Source organism: Strix aluco, chromosome 10 (genome assembly GCF_031877795.1).
Source record: "Strix aluco isolate bStrAlu1 chromosome 10, bStrAlu1.hap1, whole genome shotgun sequence".
Lineage (NCBI taxonomy): Eukaryota > Metazoa > Chordata > Aves > Strigiformes > Strigidae > Strix > Strix aluco.
Genome location: NC_133940.1, coordinates 29,179,237 through 29,194,369, shown reverse-complemented (window position 1 = coordinate 29,194,369; position 15,133 = coordinate 29,179,237). Strand labels below are relative to the sequence as shown.

The 15,133-nt window shown below is 37.0% G+C and overlaps 2 protein-coding genes across 2 annotated transcripts in view; one reads left to right on the top strand and one right to left on the bottom strand.

Moving 5' to 3' along the window:
• Positions 1-14,830, top strand: part of ZC3H12B (zinc finger CCCH-type containing 12B) — a 32,985-nt gene extending 18,155 nt beyond the window's left edge. Inside the window, exons 2-6 of the mRNA XM_074834928.1 lie at positions 3,069-3,843; positions 6,900-7,039; positions 7,782-8,016; positions 8,108-8,214; positions 8,779-14,830. Of these exons, the coding sequence (XP_074691029.1) occupies positions 3,233-3,843; positions 6,900-7,039; positions 7,782-8,016; positions 8,108-8,214; positions 8,779-10,199 (2,514 nt within the window). The 5' untranslated portion in view covers positions 3,069-3,232 and the 3' untranslated portion in view covers positions 10,200-14,830. The remainder of the gene's footprint in view (positions 1-3,068; positions 3,844-6,899; positions 7,040-7,781; positions 8,017-8,107; positions 8,215-8,778) is intronic.
• The window catches only part of LAS1L (LAS1 like ribosome biogenesis factor), a 53,343-nt gene continuing 39,724 nt past the window's right edge, over positions 1,515-15,133 (bottom strand). The window contains exons 13-16 of the transcript XR_012624554.1: positions 8,406-8,624; positions 6,995-7,066; positions 1,985-2,030; positions 1,515-1,627 (exon numbers count right to left, since the gene is read on the bottom strand). The gene's annotated coding sequence lies outside the window, so the exon portion shown is untranslated. The remainder of the gene's footprint in view (positions 1,628-1,984; positions 2,031-6,994; positions 7,067-8,405; positions 8,625-15,133) is intronic.

Here is a 15,133-nt window from a genome sequence, read left to right as displayed (position 1 = left end):
ATTAATACATCTATGTTGGCAATACTTTGGTTGTAAATATACTGCTGTTAGTGCTATGTGAGAGAAAATCACCTCAAATGAAAATAAGAGGGTACTATAATAATAATGATATCTAAGTATTTAGAGGGATACACTTTGAATGCATAATATTAAAGAACAAGAAGTATCTAAATCTAACCCAGTCTGAGTCTAACCTAAACCGAACTAATAAACATTGGAATTTCCATTCAAATGCAAGGAAACATTTTTTTATTCCATATTGCGTAAAGGACTTAGAATATGGTGGTTCTTCATTAAAAAATAGTGTTGATTGACTCAAAGCTTGGCCTTTTAGGTTTTTTTAGATAAGTGATTAGCATTTTCTTTAATTAGCTGGATTTCCGAAGCAAACTACGCTTTTGACCAGCCCTCTCTGCATGCATGTTTGTGTTTGCATTTATGTGCATCACAAAAAGAGCATAAACAAGTCAGAGTCATTACATCTGGCACTGTTTGGAGAAATTTTGAGACCATTAAGGGTTACTGGCCAAGCTAGTCACCTTTGCTATGTGCTTTTCTTGCTTACTTAAGAACCACCCAGTTGTAGTGGAAAATCTTGCTGTTCATATTCATCAAAAGAAATTTTCACTCAGACTGTGCTTCATATGATATGGGAACTAGGACTGTATTTTAGAATATTCTATTTTTTTCTTCTAAACCTTTTTTTCCCATTGTACAGTTAATGATGGGAATAATGCCCTCTTAGCCACTCTCAAGAGGCCACAAGTGAATTGAACAGAATATGAAAGATCTTTATCCCCAAAGCAAACAAAGAGTGCAAATAAATAAAATCGCAATCTAAGATGTTTACCTAATATTACTCATTTGTAAACATACGTATTCTTAAAATACCTACCTTTAGTAGGTAGGTAGGTACTTTCCACTGTCACTGGAAAGGTGGATTGAAGTTCATTGTATTCTGGATATATACCTGCCATCTCCACCAGTATGTAAATGTATAACTAAAGAGCATAAATTAGAGTGCAGTCTTGTAGAATGTTGCTGTTTGGCCTCTTTAAGGTAATTATATATTACTGTGTAAATGTTTCATGGATTAATAATGTTTGTTTCACTTTGCGACAATTTTAGGGTTTTTTGTTGTTATTAGGCCAAGAGGGGACCTGTCTTAGAGATCCTTTGATGTTTTTATGGTTTTGATCATCAAATTTTACAACTCTTCTAGACCTGTTCTCTGAAATACTCTGATAGGCAACAGAAAACCACCATTTAATGTAGGGAAACAGTCAAGGAAGAAAGCTTTCTGAGATGAGTGATATATCAGGGGCTATGATTTTCAGCATCTTATGACCTAAAAATGAAGGGATAGGAAAACTCAGAATGAATAAGCTTTGACTTATGTGCACACCGGTGGTTCTTTCATTTTTCTTAGTGGTTTATAATGTGGTGTAAAATGTCCATACTGTTTTTCAGGAAGAAAAAAGCAGATCAGTTTTTAAAGACAGTTTTAGTATGTAAGATTTTGGTTTTATGTTTATTATATTTGTTTTACATCTCTAAATTAATATATCCATGCATGTCAGCATTTCCATTATTATTCTCTTGATTTCAGTATCTACCAAACTTCATTCTGTGAAAAAATATAAAGTTCTATTCTTAGGAAGAAAATCAAATAAATAATAAAATAAACAATGTCAGAGATGCTCTTTTTCTAGCTACACTAGACACAACTTTCCCCCCAAGACAGATTCCAATACTTATTTTAGTACCTAGATTTGGCATTACTGTACATCAAGGGAGTTACACTGCTCTACATTAAGGGAGTATTTTTCCTATTATTTGCTGTTTTGGTAGACCACAGTAAATTGAATAAGAGACTCTGGTCTCTTGGAGAGATAGGAATCAGATTTTTAAAAAGTTTTTGAATACAATTGTATTTGATAATGTCCTGTATATAAATAATTCATATACTTGGTTGAGAGCTTACGGTGTTTTGAGGAAAATGTTGTCTTCTTTTAATGTTTGCTCATAGCCTGAAAGAGTGGAAGAGACATGAGAGGAGATGAAAAAGGTGCATGAAAGAGATATAAATTTATTCTTAGTTACAATAGTGACCAACAACACCCTACCCCATCCCCCCCCCAGATGTTATGCTTTTGATTTTTTTTTTAAAGTGGAACTTGCAGCTTTCTGAAAGTAGGCCTCTAGCTAATTACTTTGGTAATCCAATTTTCTCCAGTTACCTGCATTTATATCTAGGTCTTAGTTTACCACTTTATCTAAAACATGCATTGCTGTAGATGCAATTCCTTTTTAAGAACTATTTTTCAAAGGCTCAGTGATGTCAGTTCAGCCCTTCACAGGTCACTTGAATCTTCTGGTTTGTCAGACCTCTCACTAGAATTCCTTGTACAATTTTTCTTCTGGTATAGGACAAGAATTGTGAGTGTCTATCCTGACTTTCTGACAAAATGCAGTAATATCTACCCTTGATTATGGAATTTTCAGCGCAGTAGGTACAGTAAACAGAGCACAAAATTGATGGTCATGTAGAACCTTTGTGCATGTTGTTATTGACCTTTACATGTCTAGCAGCCAGCTTGCAGCAAACTTAACTTGCTGGTTCTGATAGTAAATTGTCCTTACTGAAAGAGTCTGAAATGGTTTGTGTTAAATTTTGTGCATACTGGAACTCCACACAGTTGTTCCTGATGTAGACAGGCTGTTCCTGCAGTAGAAGGCTGTAAAGACATGTTTCTGGTGAAAGTGCTGGGGTCACCCTTTTCTGTTTTATTATCTTTAAATATTACTAAGATACTCCATTAATTGCAGCTGTAAGTTTATTGTGTGGGAAGTGTAATTTTGTGTCTGTGTGTGTAGAGTAACTGGGGGAGGGAAAGAGTTTAATTTGTGATTAAGGAGGCAACATAATTATATGCTTTATAATGTTCAATTTTTACACAGAAATGTGAATGACTAGGGACCTCTACTGATTTGTAAACACAATCATTGTAGTTGAGTATTTTGCAGAATTTGTCAAAAGCTAATTTTTTTTTTTTTTTTTTTTTAAGGAACTTCATGTTGGTGTTGTTTATGCCAGAACATAGTAAGCAAGGCAAATTAACTCCAGCCTCGTGTAAGCTTTTAGTTGGCCAACACGATGCAACTGAGTATGAATTCCAGGTGGCTTTGGAAATGAAAGAGAACTGAGCTCTCTGGCTGGAAGCTGAACGGGATGACGGCCTGGTCTATGGTAGGGAAGCTGAAAATGGAGAAGAGGCACTCCAGAGAAGACAGAAATGTGGAACAAGATGCTGGGGAATGCAGTGCTGAATCTGAGGAATGGACGAGCTCAGAAAGTGAACCTGAGCAACCATACTTCAGAAGCAGCTGTAGCAATACTCAGTGGAGAGAAAAGGAGGTTTCCACTAAACCACATCGGCCACTCTGTCGATCCCCTTGTTTGGATCGCCCAAGTTTTTCACAGAGCAGTATCACACAAGACTTGAAGCTAGACGAATGCAAAACAAATTTGGACAAGGAATACCAAGCTAAAATGGATTTTGCTTTAAAGCTTGGGTATGCAGGAGATCAGATCCAGGCTGTACTGAATAAATTGGGAGCAGATGCGCTCATCAATGATGTTCTGGCAGAGCTTGTGAGACTTGGCAACAAAAGTGAATCAGAGGGACAAAGCAGTGCCAGCAGTACCACTAGTACTCTGGTGCCAAGAGGCCCTTGCCCAAAGGAAATAGCAAGCCCTGAATTGTCGCTTGAAGATGAAGTTGTGGATAACAGTGATAACTTGAGGCCAATTGTCATTGATGGAAGCAATGTGGCTATGAGGTGGGTCTCCCTGTCAAGACACTTGAAAAGGATAAATCACTAAAATACAAGAAAAATCAGTATTGATGGCAAAGTAATTTTAAGTCATGTAGTATATTTACACTGATAATACATCCTGTTTTATGCACTCTTTAGTCCAGGCTTTTAATTATGCCCTTACTCCCTTATATGTAATCTGTGTTCCAATTCCCCTCCCTGCTTTTTCAAACCAAGTTCTCCCCTCAAATCTTTTGTTTGAGCAATCTAGCTGTAGTGAGCTTTTGTGTGGATGGGTTTAATTTTTTTAAGTCCTTGAACAATGTTGAAAATTATTTTTCTTTAATGCCCAGAGGCAACCAAAAATGGGAGGAAAACCTGGTTCCTTCCAAAATGCCATGCAGTGTATGCTGATGATAAGTAGCGGACTTCAGGGTATTTGAGCTCCTGCTGATCAAGCCTGCTCAGAATTCAAAGCAATTGAGCTGTGTCAGGACAGGGATATGCATGAGCTGAACTTGCTGACTCACAGCTGTGGTGCTTGTAGTTTCAGACACATGCACTCATCTGCTTGGGTCAACACTAGCTCAAGAGTTATCTGTCCTGTGCCACTTCTGAGCATGTCTGTAGAGTACACAGTTCAGCTAGCCAATGGTTTGTTTATCACTGAGAAAATATGATTTTCTGTGAGGGAGTTCTTTAAACAGTCTGAGTGATGAGTGGATACAAAGATTTCTTCAGGTAGTGTTTGCACACTAGATTTCCTTTGGTATCAGCTTTCTGCTCTAAGAAATTTGTGATATGAATGATTTTTTTTTTTCAATGTATTAATAAGAAAATTCAGATTTTTATAGGTATATTGAGGGCTCTGAGTTTTGAAATATATAAACCCACCCAAATCCTGTAAGAATGTCTTATATACAGGATTTTCCAGTGCCGAGTTGTGGTTACATCAATCCAAAAGCTGTTTCTGTAAAGCAACATCACCAATATTGGATTTCACTTTTTTCTTTCCTTTTTTTCCTGTGCCTGTTGAATTTGCAGTCTCTGTACTGCTTGAGTTACTCCTGAGTGTAATGTGGTAGCAACTGGAGAAAAGTGTGTGTACTCTTACTGTTGCATAGCTTAGAACTGATGCTCTATTTATAGAATCGTTGAATATCTCAAGGTGGAAGGGACCCGTAAAGATCATTGAGTCCAACTCATAAAATGCATATGCATTTGAAAATTTTAAAGGATATTAAATTCTGAACAATCTGAAATGTACAAAAATCTAAAGAAAAATGCTTTAGCATCATTGCGACTTCTGTATTCGTAAAGTTGAACGGATTTGGATCATGCTGGTGATCCATAGGCCTTAGTTATACAGATGGTCTTAGATCTGTCTGCCTTTGGTCTCTTTCAGTGTCGCTTTAATGTAACATTTTGAGCCCTGGAAGAGCATGCACCTTGCAGTAATCTGTGATGTTGTTCTATTATAATAATAACACCAACAACACTGAAGTAAAATTTTGAATGATGATCCATAGAAAAATGCTAAAGACAATTTTAGTAAGATGCAAATCTCTTAATTACGCAGCATCTGCTCTACAGACTGAGAACATCTGAAAAGTGCAAGGGTTATACACTTATCATGCTTTAAAATGCTGCAGTTATTGATGATACAAATGGAGGCCTTGCCTATATGGTAAAACGTGTATGTTTTAAGTGAAAGGTGCTATATATGGAAAATATAGAAGTCTCTTCAGAAATCGTGACTGATAGGTGCCAAACTAACTGGGCAGCATTACTTCTATCACAGTTGATGAAAAATTGCAGCTGTGTTGAGAAAGGGGGGGAAAAATTCAATTAACAAATTTTGAAGAGTGTGTATCAAGGAGCATAGCATTGGCCTACTAGTCTACCCTTTTCAAATGGAATTTTGGAAGCAGTTCACTTGCTAGCCACACTGAAATGTAACAAAAGTTGGGTTTGATTGGTTTTTGTTGTTTTTTTTTTTTTTTTAGTAAGAAGGGCAGACCATTTTTTCTGCTCAACTAGTTACAATATTAACTGAAAAGAACGAGAACCCTTAGTTTTTTATTATTCAGTTATATGGTGTAGCAGTAATATATGCACTCAGTTTTTCAGACAATGTTGGCTTGAGTCTAAATATGAAATCCAGCCATATTGCAAAGACCTGTGCCTCTCTCTTACCTGTGTAGTCGAACTACTAAGGTTATTATAATTTAATGTCATCTTTTTCTCTTATATATGTGCTTATGTATTATCCAGGAATTCCTAAACTACTTCCTGAGAGGATTTAAAACCTGATTCTTTAGTTCACTCTATGTTTAGCAAATCAAGATAGGGTGCACCCATGAGGTAGACTAAGATACATAATTAAGATTCTCCTCCTCTAAGGAATTTCTTTTTTCCTTGGCAGAAATTTCTTAGGCCATTTTAAAAATTAAACCCCTTTATCTGAATTGTGTGCTGGTATAGAGACTCCTGTGTGTTTCAGCAAACAATTTTTGATGGGGGTGGGGCTTATACAACTTTGAGAGTTCTTTCTTTCCCTTAAAGAGTTCTAATAAATAATAATAAATATAATAAAAATGCAGAACATAAGTATTAGAGAAACATATTTTTTAATCTAGATGTTTAAAAGCACCTATCACCCATGACAGCCAGCATTGTTAGTTCATTCCTTTTTTTTCATTATTGATAACATTTTATGGTAATATTTAAGGTAAGCTCAATTTGTTGGGGAAAGTGGTATTTTTCATTAGCTCAGCTTATCAAATGAAGAAGTGGAAAAACTTCATGTTTACTTGGTTTTGCTTTTGGGATAGTGAAATTTCACCATTTCTACAGTTTTAAGTAGCAGTGTTGCTGTAATCTGATGGCTGAATAGTTCTGGACAATTGTATTTTTCCAGTTATGCAAACTGGTCTAATAAAAAGATTTATATATCTTTACAGACTTTGTCTCCTTAGACCATGGCAGCTTTAGAAGGAAACCCCCCCCCCCCAAACAAAAACTAAAACCAAATATAGATTTTGTTCTTGCTGTTTCTAAAACTTTTGCATGTTCTTCAGCCATGGGAATAAAGAAGGATTTTCCTGCCGGGGAATTCAACTAGCTGTTGATTGGTTCCTGGAAAAAGGACATAAAGATATCACTGTGTTTGTACCTGCATGGAGAAAAGAACAGTCTCGACCTGATGCACCAATTACAGGTAACAGATGGAGATTTTCTTTGACCCCTTGGTTAAAAAGAAAAAAAAGTATCGCATTAAGACACAACCATGTCATCTTTCTGATGGGTGCTACATACTGGGCTGTGGATGTGATGTTGCACGATCATGTTGTTCGTTTGAAAACACAATTTCACTAGTGAGGAAACCAGCATTTAAGTATCTGCACCTGTAAACAGTGCTGTTTTTTTGTAACATTACACTTTCAACAGTTCTGAGAAGTAGTAGTCAACTTTCCCATTAGCAAACATTGTCAAGCATGTTGGAACTGATTCTTAGTTGCTGTGCAAGTATAAAATAAGTAGTGTCAAGGCCAGGGACTCATTTAGTAGGATTATCGTGAACACTGAAGAGGCAGCATGTGTTTTGACCCATAGAAAGTACTTTTGTTTTAGTCCAGGCTAACAAGGTGGCTACTGTAATACAGTAACAGCTGAGTTCTTGACATGTTCAGAAAGGTTGAGTAAAGGTACATGGTTGTTTGCAGAGAAGGAGAGTGGCTATGAAGCTTAAATATTGAGTATTTACCCAGTGCTTTGAAACCTCAGAAATAAAATGGCATTCTGCATTTAGGTATTTTTTAATGATAATGGAGACTGTATATGAACATAATTACAAAATACTTTGTCAGAAAAGAGGGCAAGAAGTTTCATATTTCAAAGGCTGCATTTCTTTCTTTTAAAACTTTTTTTTTTAAAACTGCTCAACTAAAATTATTTTACAGATCAAGAAATCTTACGTAAATTGGAGAAAGAAAAAATTCTTGTTTTCACCCCATCTCGAAGAGTTCAGGGAAGAAGAGTAGTTTGCTATGATGATCGATTCATAGTAAAGCTTGCTTTTGACTCAGATGGCATCATTGTATCAAACGACAACTATCGGGATCTTCAAAATGAAAAACCAGAATGGAAGAAGTTCATAGAGGAGCGGCTGCTAATGTATTCTTTTGTGAATGACAAGTATGGGTTTTTTTCTTCAAAAGTAAGGGAATTTGCTAACTCGGAATCCTCAGTAAAAACTGAAATTCACATTTCATTTCTCTCCCCTTAGATTTATGCCTCCTGATGATCCTTTAGGACGCCATGGTCCAAGCCTTGAAAATTTCTTAAGGAAAAGGCCAGTTATTCCTGAACATAAGAAACAACCGTGTCCTTATGGTAAGTGCCTAAGTCAGCTTGATTTGTTGTATCCAAAGGTAGGTGAAGCAAGCAATTAATTAACATTTTGTCATTATGGGGGGCGGGGGGGGGAGCAGCCATTTTGGTGTTGCCATCCAAGCACTATATCCATTTTTATACCCTTCATACACATACTAATAAAAACAATGTAGCAGAAAATTAAGGATTACCAGATATCTTGTGGATAACACAGCTTTTTGCTATTTTCTTGTGGCTTGTGTTCCGGGAAGGAGGTTCATAACTATAAAAACTTGTTAGAGCTGTCTTGTTTTATGTAGCATTGAGTATGTTGTCAATATTGAAATCATGAGCCAGTAGGAAGAGAAGTGATGTGTCTTGCCCTTGGCGCAGTGATGTATGTGGATACAGGTGGCAGAGTCTGTGACTGCCTGTATATACAATACATAGAATTATTCCTTAGGGGGTTAATATAGAAATATTATTACCGAGAAGTGGTGAAAGATAGATACAAAGAAAAAAGATAGCAGCTGGTGGTGTTGATTGGTTTTTGGTTTATTTAACCTGAAAACACTTTTCTTTCAGGTAAAAAGTGCACCTATGGGCACAAATGTAAATATTACCACCCAGAACGGGCAAACCAGCCTCAAAGGTCAGTAGCGGATGAGCTTCGAATAAGTGCCAAATTATCTGCTGTGAAAACTATGAGTGAGGGAGCCTTGGCCAAATGTGGCACAGGGCCATCCAGCTCCAAAGGAGAAATCAGTTCTGAAGTGAAACGCATTGCCCCAAAACGTCAGTCAGATCCAAGCATTAGAGCAGTAGCTGTGGAGCCTGAGGAAAAGTTATCAGTAGCGCGGAAGTCCGAGGCCAGCTCTGTCCCGTCTCTGGTTTCTGCATTAAGTGTACCAACGCTCCCTCCACCAAAAAGCCATGCAGCTGGTGCATTAAATACTCGTTCTGCAAGCAGTCCGGTGCCAGGTTCCTCACAGTTCATGCATCAGAAATCCTCACTGGAACATATGTCCAGTGTGCAATATCCTCCTATACTAGTCACCAATAGCCATGGCACCTCAGTTAGCTATACCGACCAGTATGCCAAATATGAATCCTTGGGGGACCATGGCTATTATTCCTTACTCAGTGATTTCTCCAACTTGAGCATAAGTAGTATCCGTAACACAGATTATTATGGGGCTGATATGGACCAGGGGATGTATTCTAGAAACTCAAGCCCCTGTCCTGACAGTTGCTTAAGCCATACAAGTAATGATTCTTATTCCTCTTACAATGACTTGTATCTGGGTGTAGCAGATGCCAGTCCAGAAGACAATGTGAAGATGCACAGACTGCCATCGCAAAATCGTCTTCAGCCTTTTTCCCATGGTTACCATGAAGCCTTAAATAGAGTTCAGAGTTACGGAACTGAAGAGCCTAAGCAATCCCTTCGCAAACAGTCAGTTTCCCACTTAGGCCTACATGCCCAGCATCCAGTTGTTGGAGCGCGGTCCAGTTGTCCAGGAGAATACCCTGTGCCTCAAAACGTTCATCCGTCAACTGCACAACCAAGCCGTGCCTTGGTCATGACAAGAATGGACAGCATTTCTGACTCACGGCTTTATGAAAGTAACCCTACAAGGCAGAGAAGACCACCTCTCTGCCGAGAGCAGCATGCTAGTTGGGATCCGCTACCGTGTGCATCAGACTCCTACACCTACCACTCGTATCCACTGAGTAACAGCCTCATGCAGCCATGTTACGAGCCTGTAATGGTGAGAAGCATGCCTGAGAAGATGGAGCAGCTCTGGAGGAATCCCTGGATTGGGATATGTGGTGAGCCACGGGAACCTCATATCATCCCGGAACATCAGTATCAAACATACAAGAACCTGTGCAATATTTTCCCTCCAAGCATTGTCCTTTCTGTGATGGAAAAGAATCCCCACATGACAGATGCACAACAGCTGGCAGCTATGATTGTTGCCAAATTAAGAACAGGGCGTTAAAGCATTACAGCCTCTTTTGGATAAATGAAGCTATATAGCATATAGGACCTGGAAGAAAACTTAGATGAAGGAGGAAGGGGCCAATCTATTGTAAATATTTTCTACTAAGATAGTATAAAATTCTGTACACAGTAGCAATCATATATATGCTGAGGCACTATATAAGAATTGATTGTATTGTAAATTTTAAGATTTTAAATATAGGGATTTTTAATAGTATTTTATAGGAAATGCATACCTTGCTGCATGGATAGCTCATTAAGAACTACAATGTCACATTCAGTGTCTCAAAGCTGTTACTACAAAGTTATTGTTAGCAATTATATTGCATGTATTAGTGTACACTTCCAATTTGCTTATAAATGCCTAATCGGCCTTTAAAAGTATGCTCTATACATACCCAGATGACTTTCAGGGTTTCAGCTTTGTCATTCGACACTGCCTACTGGCATATTAAATATTGAAGAAAAAGTAAACTTGACAAAAATGAAAATACTCAATTTGTAAAAGGAAGACCTGATTTCAGCTTTTCAATGTCAATATTGTTGTTGGTACTTAAATTTCAAAACTGTTCCCCAAGAGTTTGCGTATCTATTACATTGTCCAATACATTGGCTCAATCCAACAGAAGCCAAATACTTTATTAAATTAGGACCAAAACATTAAGGAGTGTGAAGGCGTAAGCGCCATTCAATAAACTAAAAGAAGTTTAATTGTAGCTTCTCTCTTCAGAATCGCCTCTCAACTGTGCAGTAAGCAGCTGCTGGCCCAGATGACTAGACAAGCTGAAAGTAAATTGTCAGTTTTATGTAAATTGGATTACTTGACCTGAAGCAGCAGAAGCTGGGTGTTAACATGGAAGTTCATCACTAACTACAGCCCTTCCTCTGGGGGCAAGGATGGTGTTGGCATGAGCCTAACACTCAGGATGGCTGCACAAGGTCAGCTCGAGAAGGGGGTGGAGGGGAAAGGCTGCTTCTTGAACAGAGATGCTATGGTTTGGGTTTGTGGCAAAGCTGGCCCGGTTTTTGCTCTTCAGATCCACGCAAAGGTGTGCATTTGCCTCATGAAGGCTTTTAGAGTTCCTGTTTCAACAGGTGAGATAATTGTGTGGCATTGTTTGCGCAACTGATACCTTGCTCAGGGTGGGAACCTTTGTAGCTAAATGTCTCCAAAAGAGGCGTTTATTGTTTTTTTTAAGCTGCACTGACTGGACGCCCTTTTTTGAATCCATTGTATATTTCAACATTCCGAACCATTACTAACTCGATAAGTCTCGAGCTAGGACTTGTTGACTTCTACTGTAGTTTTTTTCATGAAAGTTGAGAAGGCCTGGTTTATGGCCTTTTGTTTCTTCATGAGAAGGTGTGACACTGCCTAAATGTTTCTTACTGTGAAACACACGGAACGTGAGGCTGCAGTCAGGGTTGTTTCTGGTGTTTTGATAATGGCTTGCATGCTGCTTTCTAGTTATCTGTTTGTCTGAGGAACAAAGTTATATAATTTCCTCCACTTGTGTTACTGTAATGGTTGGTTTGATTCAAAATATCTTGTGGGCTCTTTATCATGTGGAAAATATGGTCCTGTCCTATAAAAAAAACCCCAAACCAACAACAAACCACAATTACAGGTGCAACTACAGTTATTTTACTGATATTTGATAATTCTATCATTTCACACAGGATAAACATTCTTGTGTTGGTATAGGTAACGCAGATAATGACCATGTCATTATGTATTTAAAATTAATTAACTTGAAGATGATTCTGTATTTACACTTGGTGTTTAAAAATAAGTTTTAATTAGTTGGCTATCATCTCTGTTAATGGGGAAAAAAAAAAATCTTCCGCCATTTTGTAATAGTTGGGGAAAACAGGTTTAACTCTTGACCAGTTTTCAAAAACATTTCTTACTAACCAGCATTTTATATTTTTAATTTGCAATTAATTCTTATTCTCTTCTCTTGCATGGTATAAGCAGCTGAGAGCAATGCCTCAAATAACCAGAAATGACCTTTTGTTTGTTGATACAAATTGTATCTCTTTTTCTTGATTGTATAAAAACTGTGTATAAAAAAAAAAAATAAATCTCTAGATTAACTTCAGTATTACATTTTCACCACAATGTTTGTGACACCATGTGTCACAGGGAAGTAGCCCATGAGTAATTATGGATCTTTTTTATTTAAAATGGGCACTTGTAGTTTATAGACAAACAAGGACAACTTTTCAAAACCAGTTTATTATGTGCACAGATACTGTGTGTACACCTCAAAGCATCACATGGTTATCTTTAGTCTATTTATTAAGCAGATACATTCTTGCACTAAACCGTATGTAAAAGTGTTGCTGTTAACTCATCTGCATGTGTTTAAAATGTAACAATATAATAGCTATAGACCCTGCTTTATTCTTAATGGGTTAATTTATAAATTATTTGGGTATAAAATGAAGTTTATTGTACACTCACGTTTTCCATCTTGCATGGAATTAAATATTTGTATGTAGAAAAATGTCTGTTCCCTTTTTCTCCAATTATAAAGATAAGCTATTTTAAGAGAGGTTTAGTAGGTGTTTTTGATGTTTTCTAACATGGAAAACTGAGCAGAAATTTCTGTATGAAGTGTTGGGTGGTTTATGGAGATAACTCATTTTTGTAGGACTTGTCTAGTCATTTTAATTTTCACTAACTTTTGTCTTACTGATAGAACAGTTCCTTTTTAAACAAGGGGAATGCTGTGCCAGTGCAAACCCGGCATACTATTTCCCTAAGGGACTTTGAAAGCAAATTGTCTTTTTTCTAAGAAGCTATTAGCAACTATCATGCACAGAGTTACAGAACGGGCAGTGTAGCCTTGTGGAAATAATTTGCAAATTTTGTGCTTGTTTAGTCCTCATTAGAGGTAACGAAACTTTTGTATGTGATGTAGTCTTTCCTAATCAACTCCTTTAAGTGATAATTCACTCATCCACATCTGTTCTCAGATATGTTTACAAGCCAATTCAAAACACCGACACATTCATCTTCAGCGCATAAGCTTATATTTCTTCTTACGTGGAAGAGTTGATCTTATTAACACCTGATCATAACTGTCTATATTGTAAATATAAGACTTTGTATAAATGCTCTTTTTGAGAGCATGATATTTAAATGTTTTTAAAACTGTAAGAGAACAGTTCTAGAAACTATATTTTAATAAAATCCATGAAATTACAATTCTAGAAGAGAAAAAAAAGTGGGAAGGTAAAATCCTGGCCACCTGCAATCAGCAGGAGTTAAGCAGTAGACTTTAGTGCTTTACTGGGGCCAGAGCGTTCTCTGGGAGTTCTGATTTACTGATCTCTCAGCTTTAGCTATATTGCTTTCACATAATTTGTCACTTAAAAGTGTATAACAAATCCATGAATCAAAAATCAAATGCTTTATGGGATGTCAGTCTAAGTTATTTAATGTTTTTTTGTAAGAATTACATGTTAGTAATATATTAAATTGTACATATAGATGATTTCACTACTGTTAGTCCTGTTGTTGTTGTACTGAGCTGCAGTAGTTGGCTTTATTCATTTGTAGAATTAAACATTACTGTTTAATTGTTGTAAACTTTTATAAATCTCTTTGGGTTTTTTTGGTTGACCCAAATATAATGTAAGTCTTAATGACAAAATGAGTGAAAATGGATGTTAAACCAGTATGTGGTATTCGTAAATCTCTAGTAATAAGCGTGCACTGCTCTAGCTGCTGCTGCTGCTGCTGCTGCATGTAATTCATTCACTAGCATGAGTCTGTTTAGCTTTTGTGAAAATGCTTTACCTGTAAACTTAAAAAGAGAAGGTGTGGGTATGGTTGCTTAGAACAAGTAGAAGGGTCCTCATTAAAAAAACCCAAACAAAACTAAAACAAAGTATGTAGGTGACTTCCCCCCTACATACTTTTAATGCCAGTTTGCCTCAAATCGTGAATTTTGGCATTTTAAAAGTCAGAACGTGAAAAGAATCTGTCCAGATAATTCAGTTTAAAAACACTCGGTGACGTGCACGTATACCAAACCACAAACAGGAACATTTCAAGGGATGTATTTCGACTACAGCAATTTTTAAAACTCCATGCTAAAGAGAAGGAACAAGCATAATTTCTGTGAGACTTTGCTCCACAGAGTTGAAATATTACTTTATCTTGACTTGCCGGAAGTTTACCTGAAGCAGTAGTACTGCAGGACTCGGATCACTGGATCTGTCACTGTTATTTCTGTGGCGAGTGCTCAGCTTTAATACTCCTCGTATGCACCCGGGGCCTGTCTGTGTGACACAGCCCTTATTAACTCTATTGCAACATTTCAACCGGAAAAATACAAGTGCACCATCACTTCAATTATTCTCATGCCAGTGGTTGGTTAGCTTTTGGAGAGCCATTATACAATAGCTATGATTTTGGTCTGTGGTATTTAAAGTTTGTAAATGTATTAAAAGAATGGAGAGAAGAATCTAAAAAGAAATATAGGCTATTACCTACCTGTTTCCCCCCCCGCCGCTCTGTGTAAAAGGTTTGCACAATTATTTAATAATACAAAACATGTTATACTTTATATATATATATAAAAATTTGCTTATTTAATAAAACTGAGAGCCATTGGATTATTTGTTTCTAGCTTTTTATTTTGTAACTCTCTTTAGGCAAGAGCCCCAAAAAGCTGTTTTGTCCAAAACAACTGTTGTAGTCTGTCCAAATTATTTCTCAGTAGTTTTAGCTGATTTACTGAAAAATACCCAGATTCTGAAATCATACATAATTTTCCATCTGTGCTTAAATCTGTGAAGGAACAGGATGAAGAATTTTACTTTAACAAGCAGAGGAAGAAGTACTGTTTAGGTCCTGCTGTCTTGTCATAACACCCCCCCCCTTTGTCAGGCTCTGTATTACACATATTTTCTTTTGCT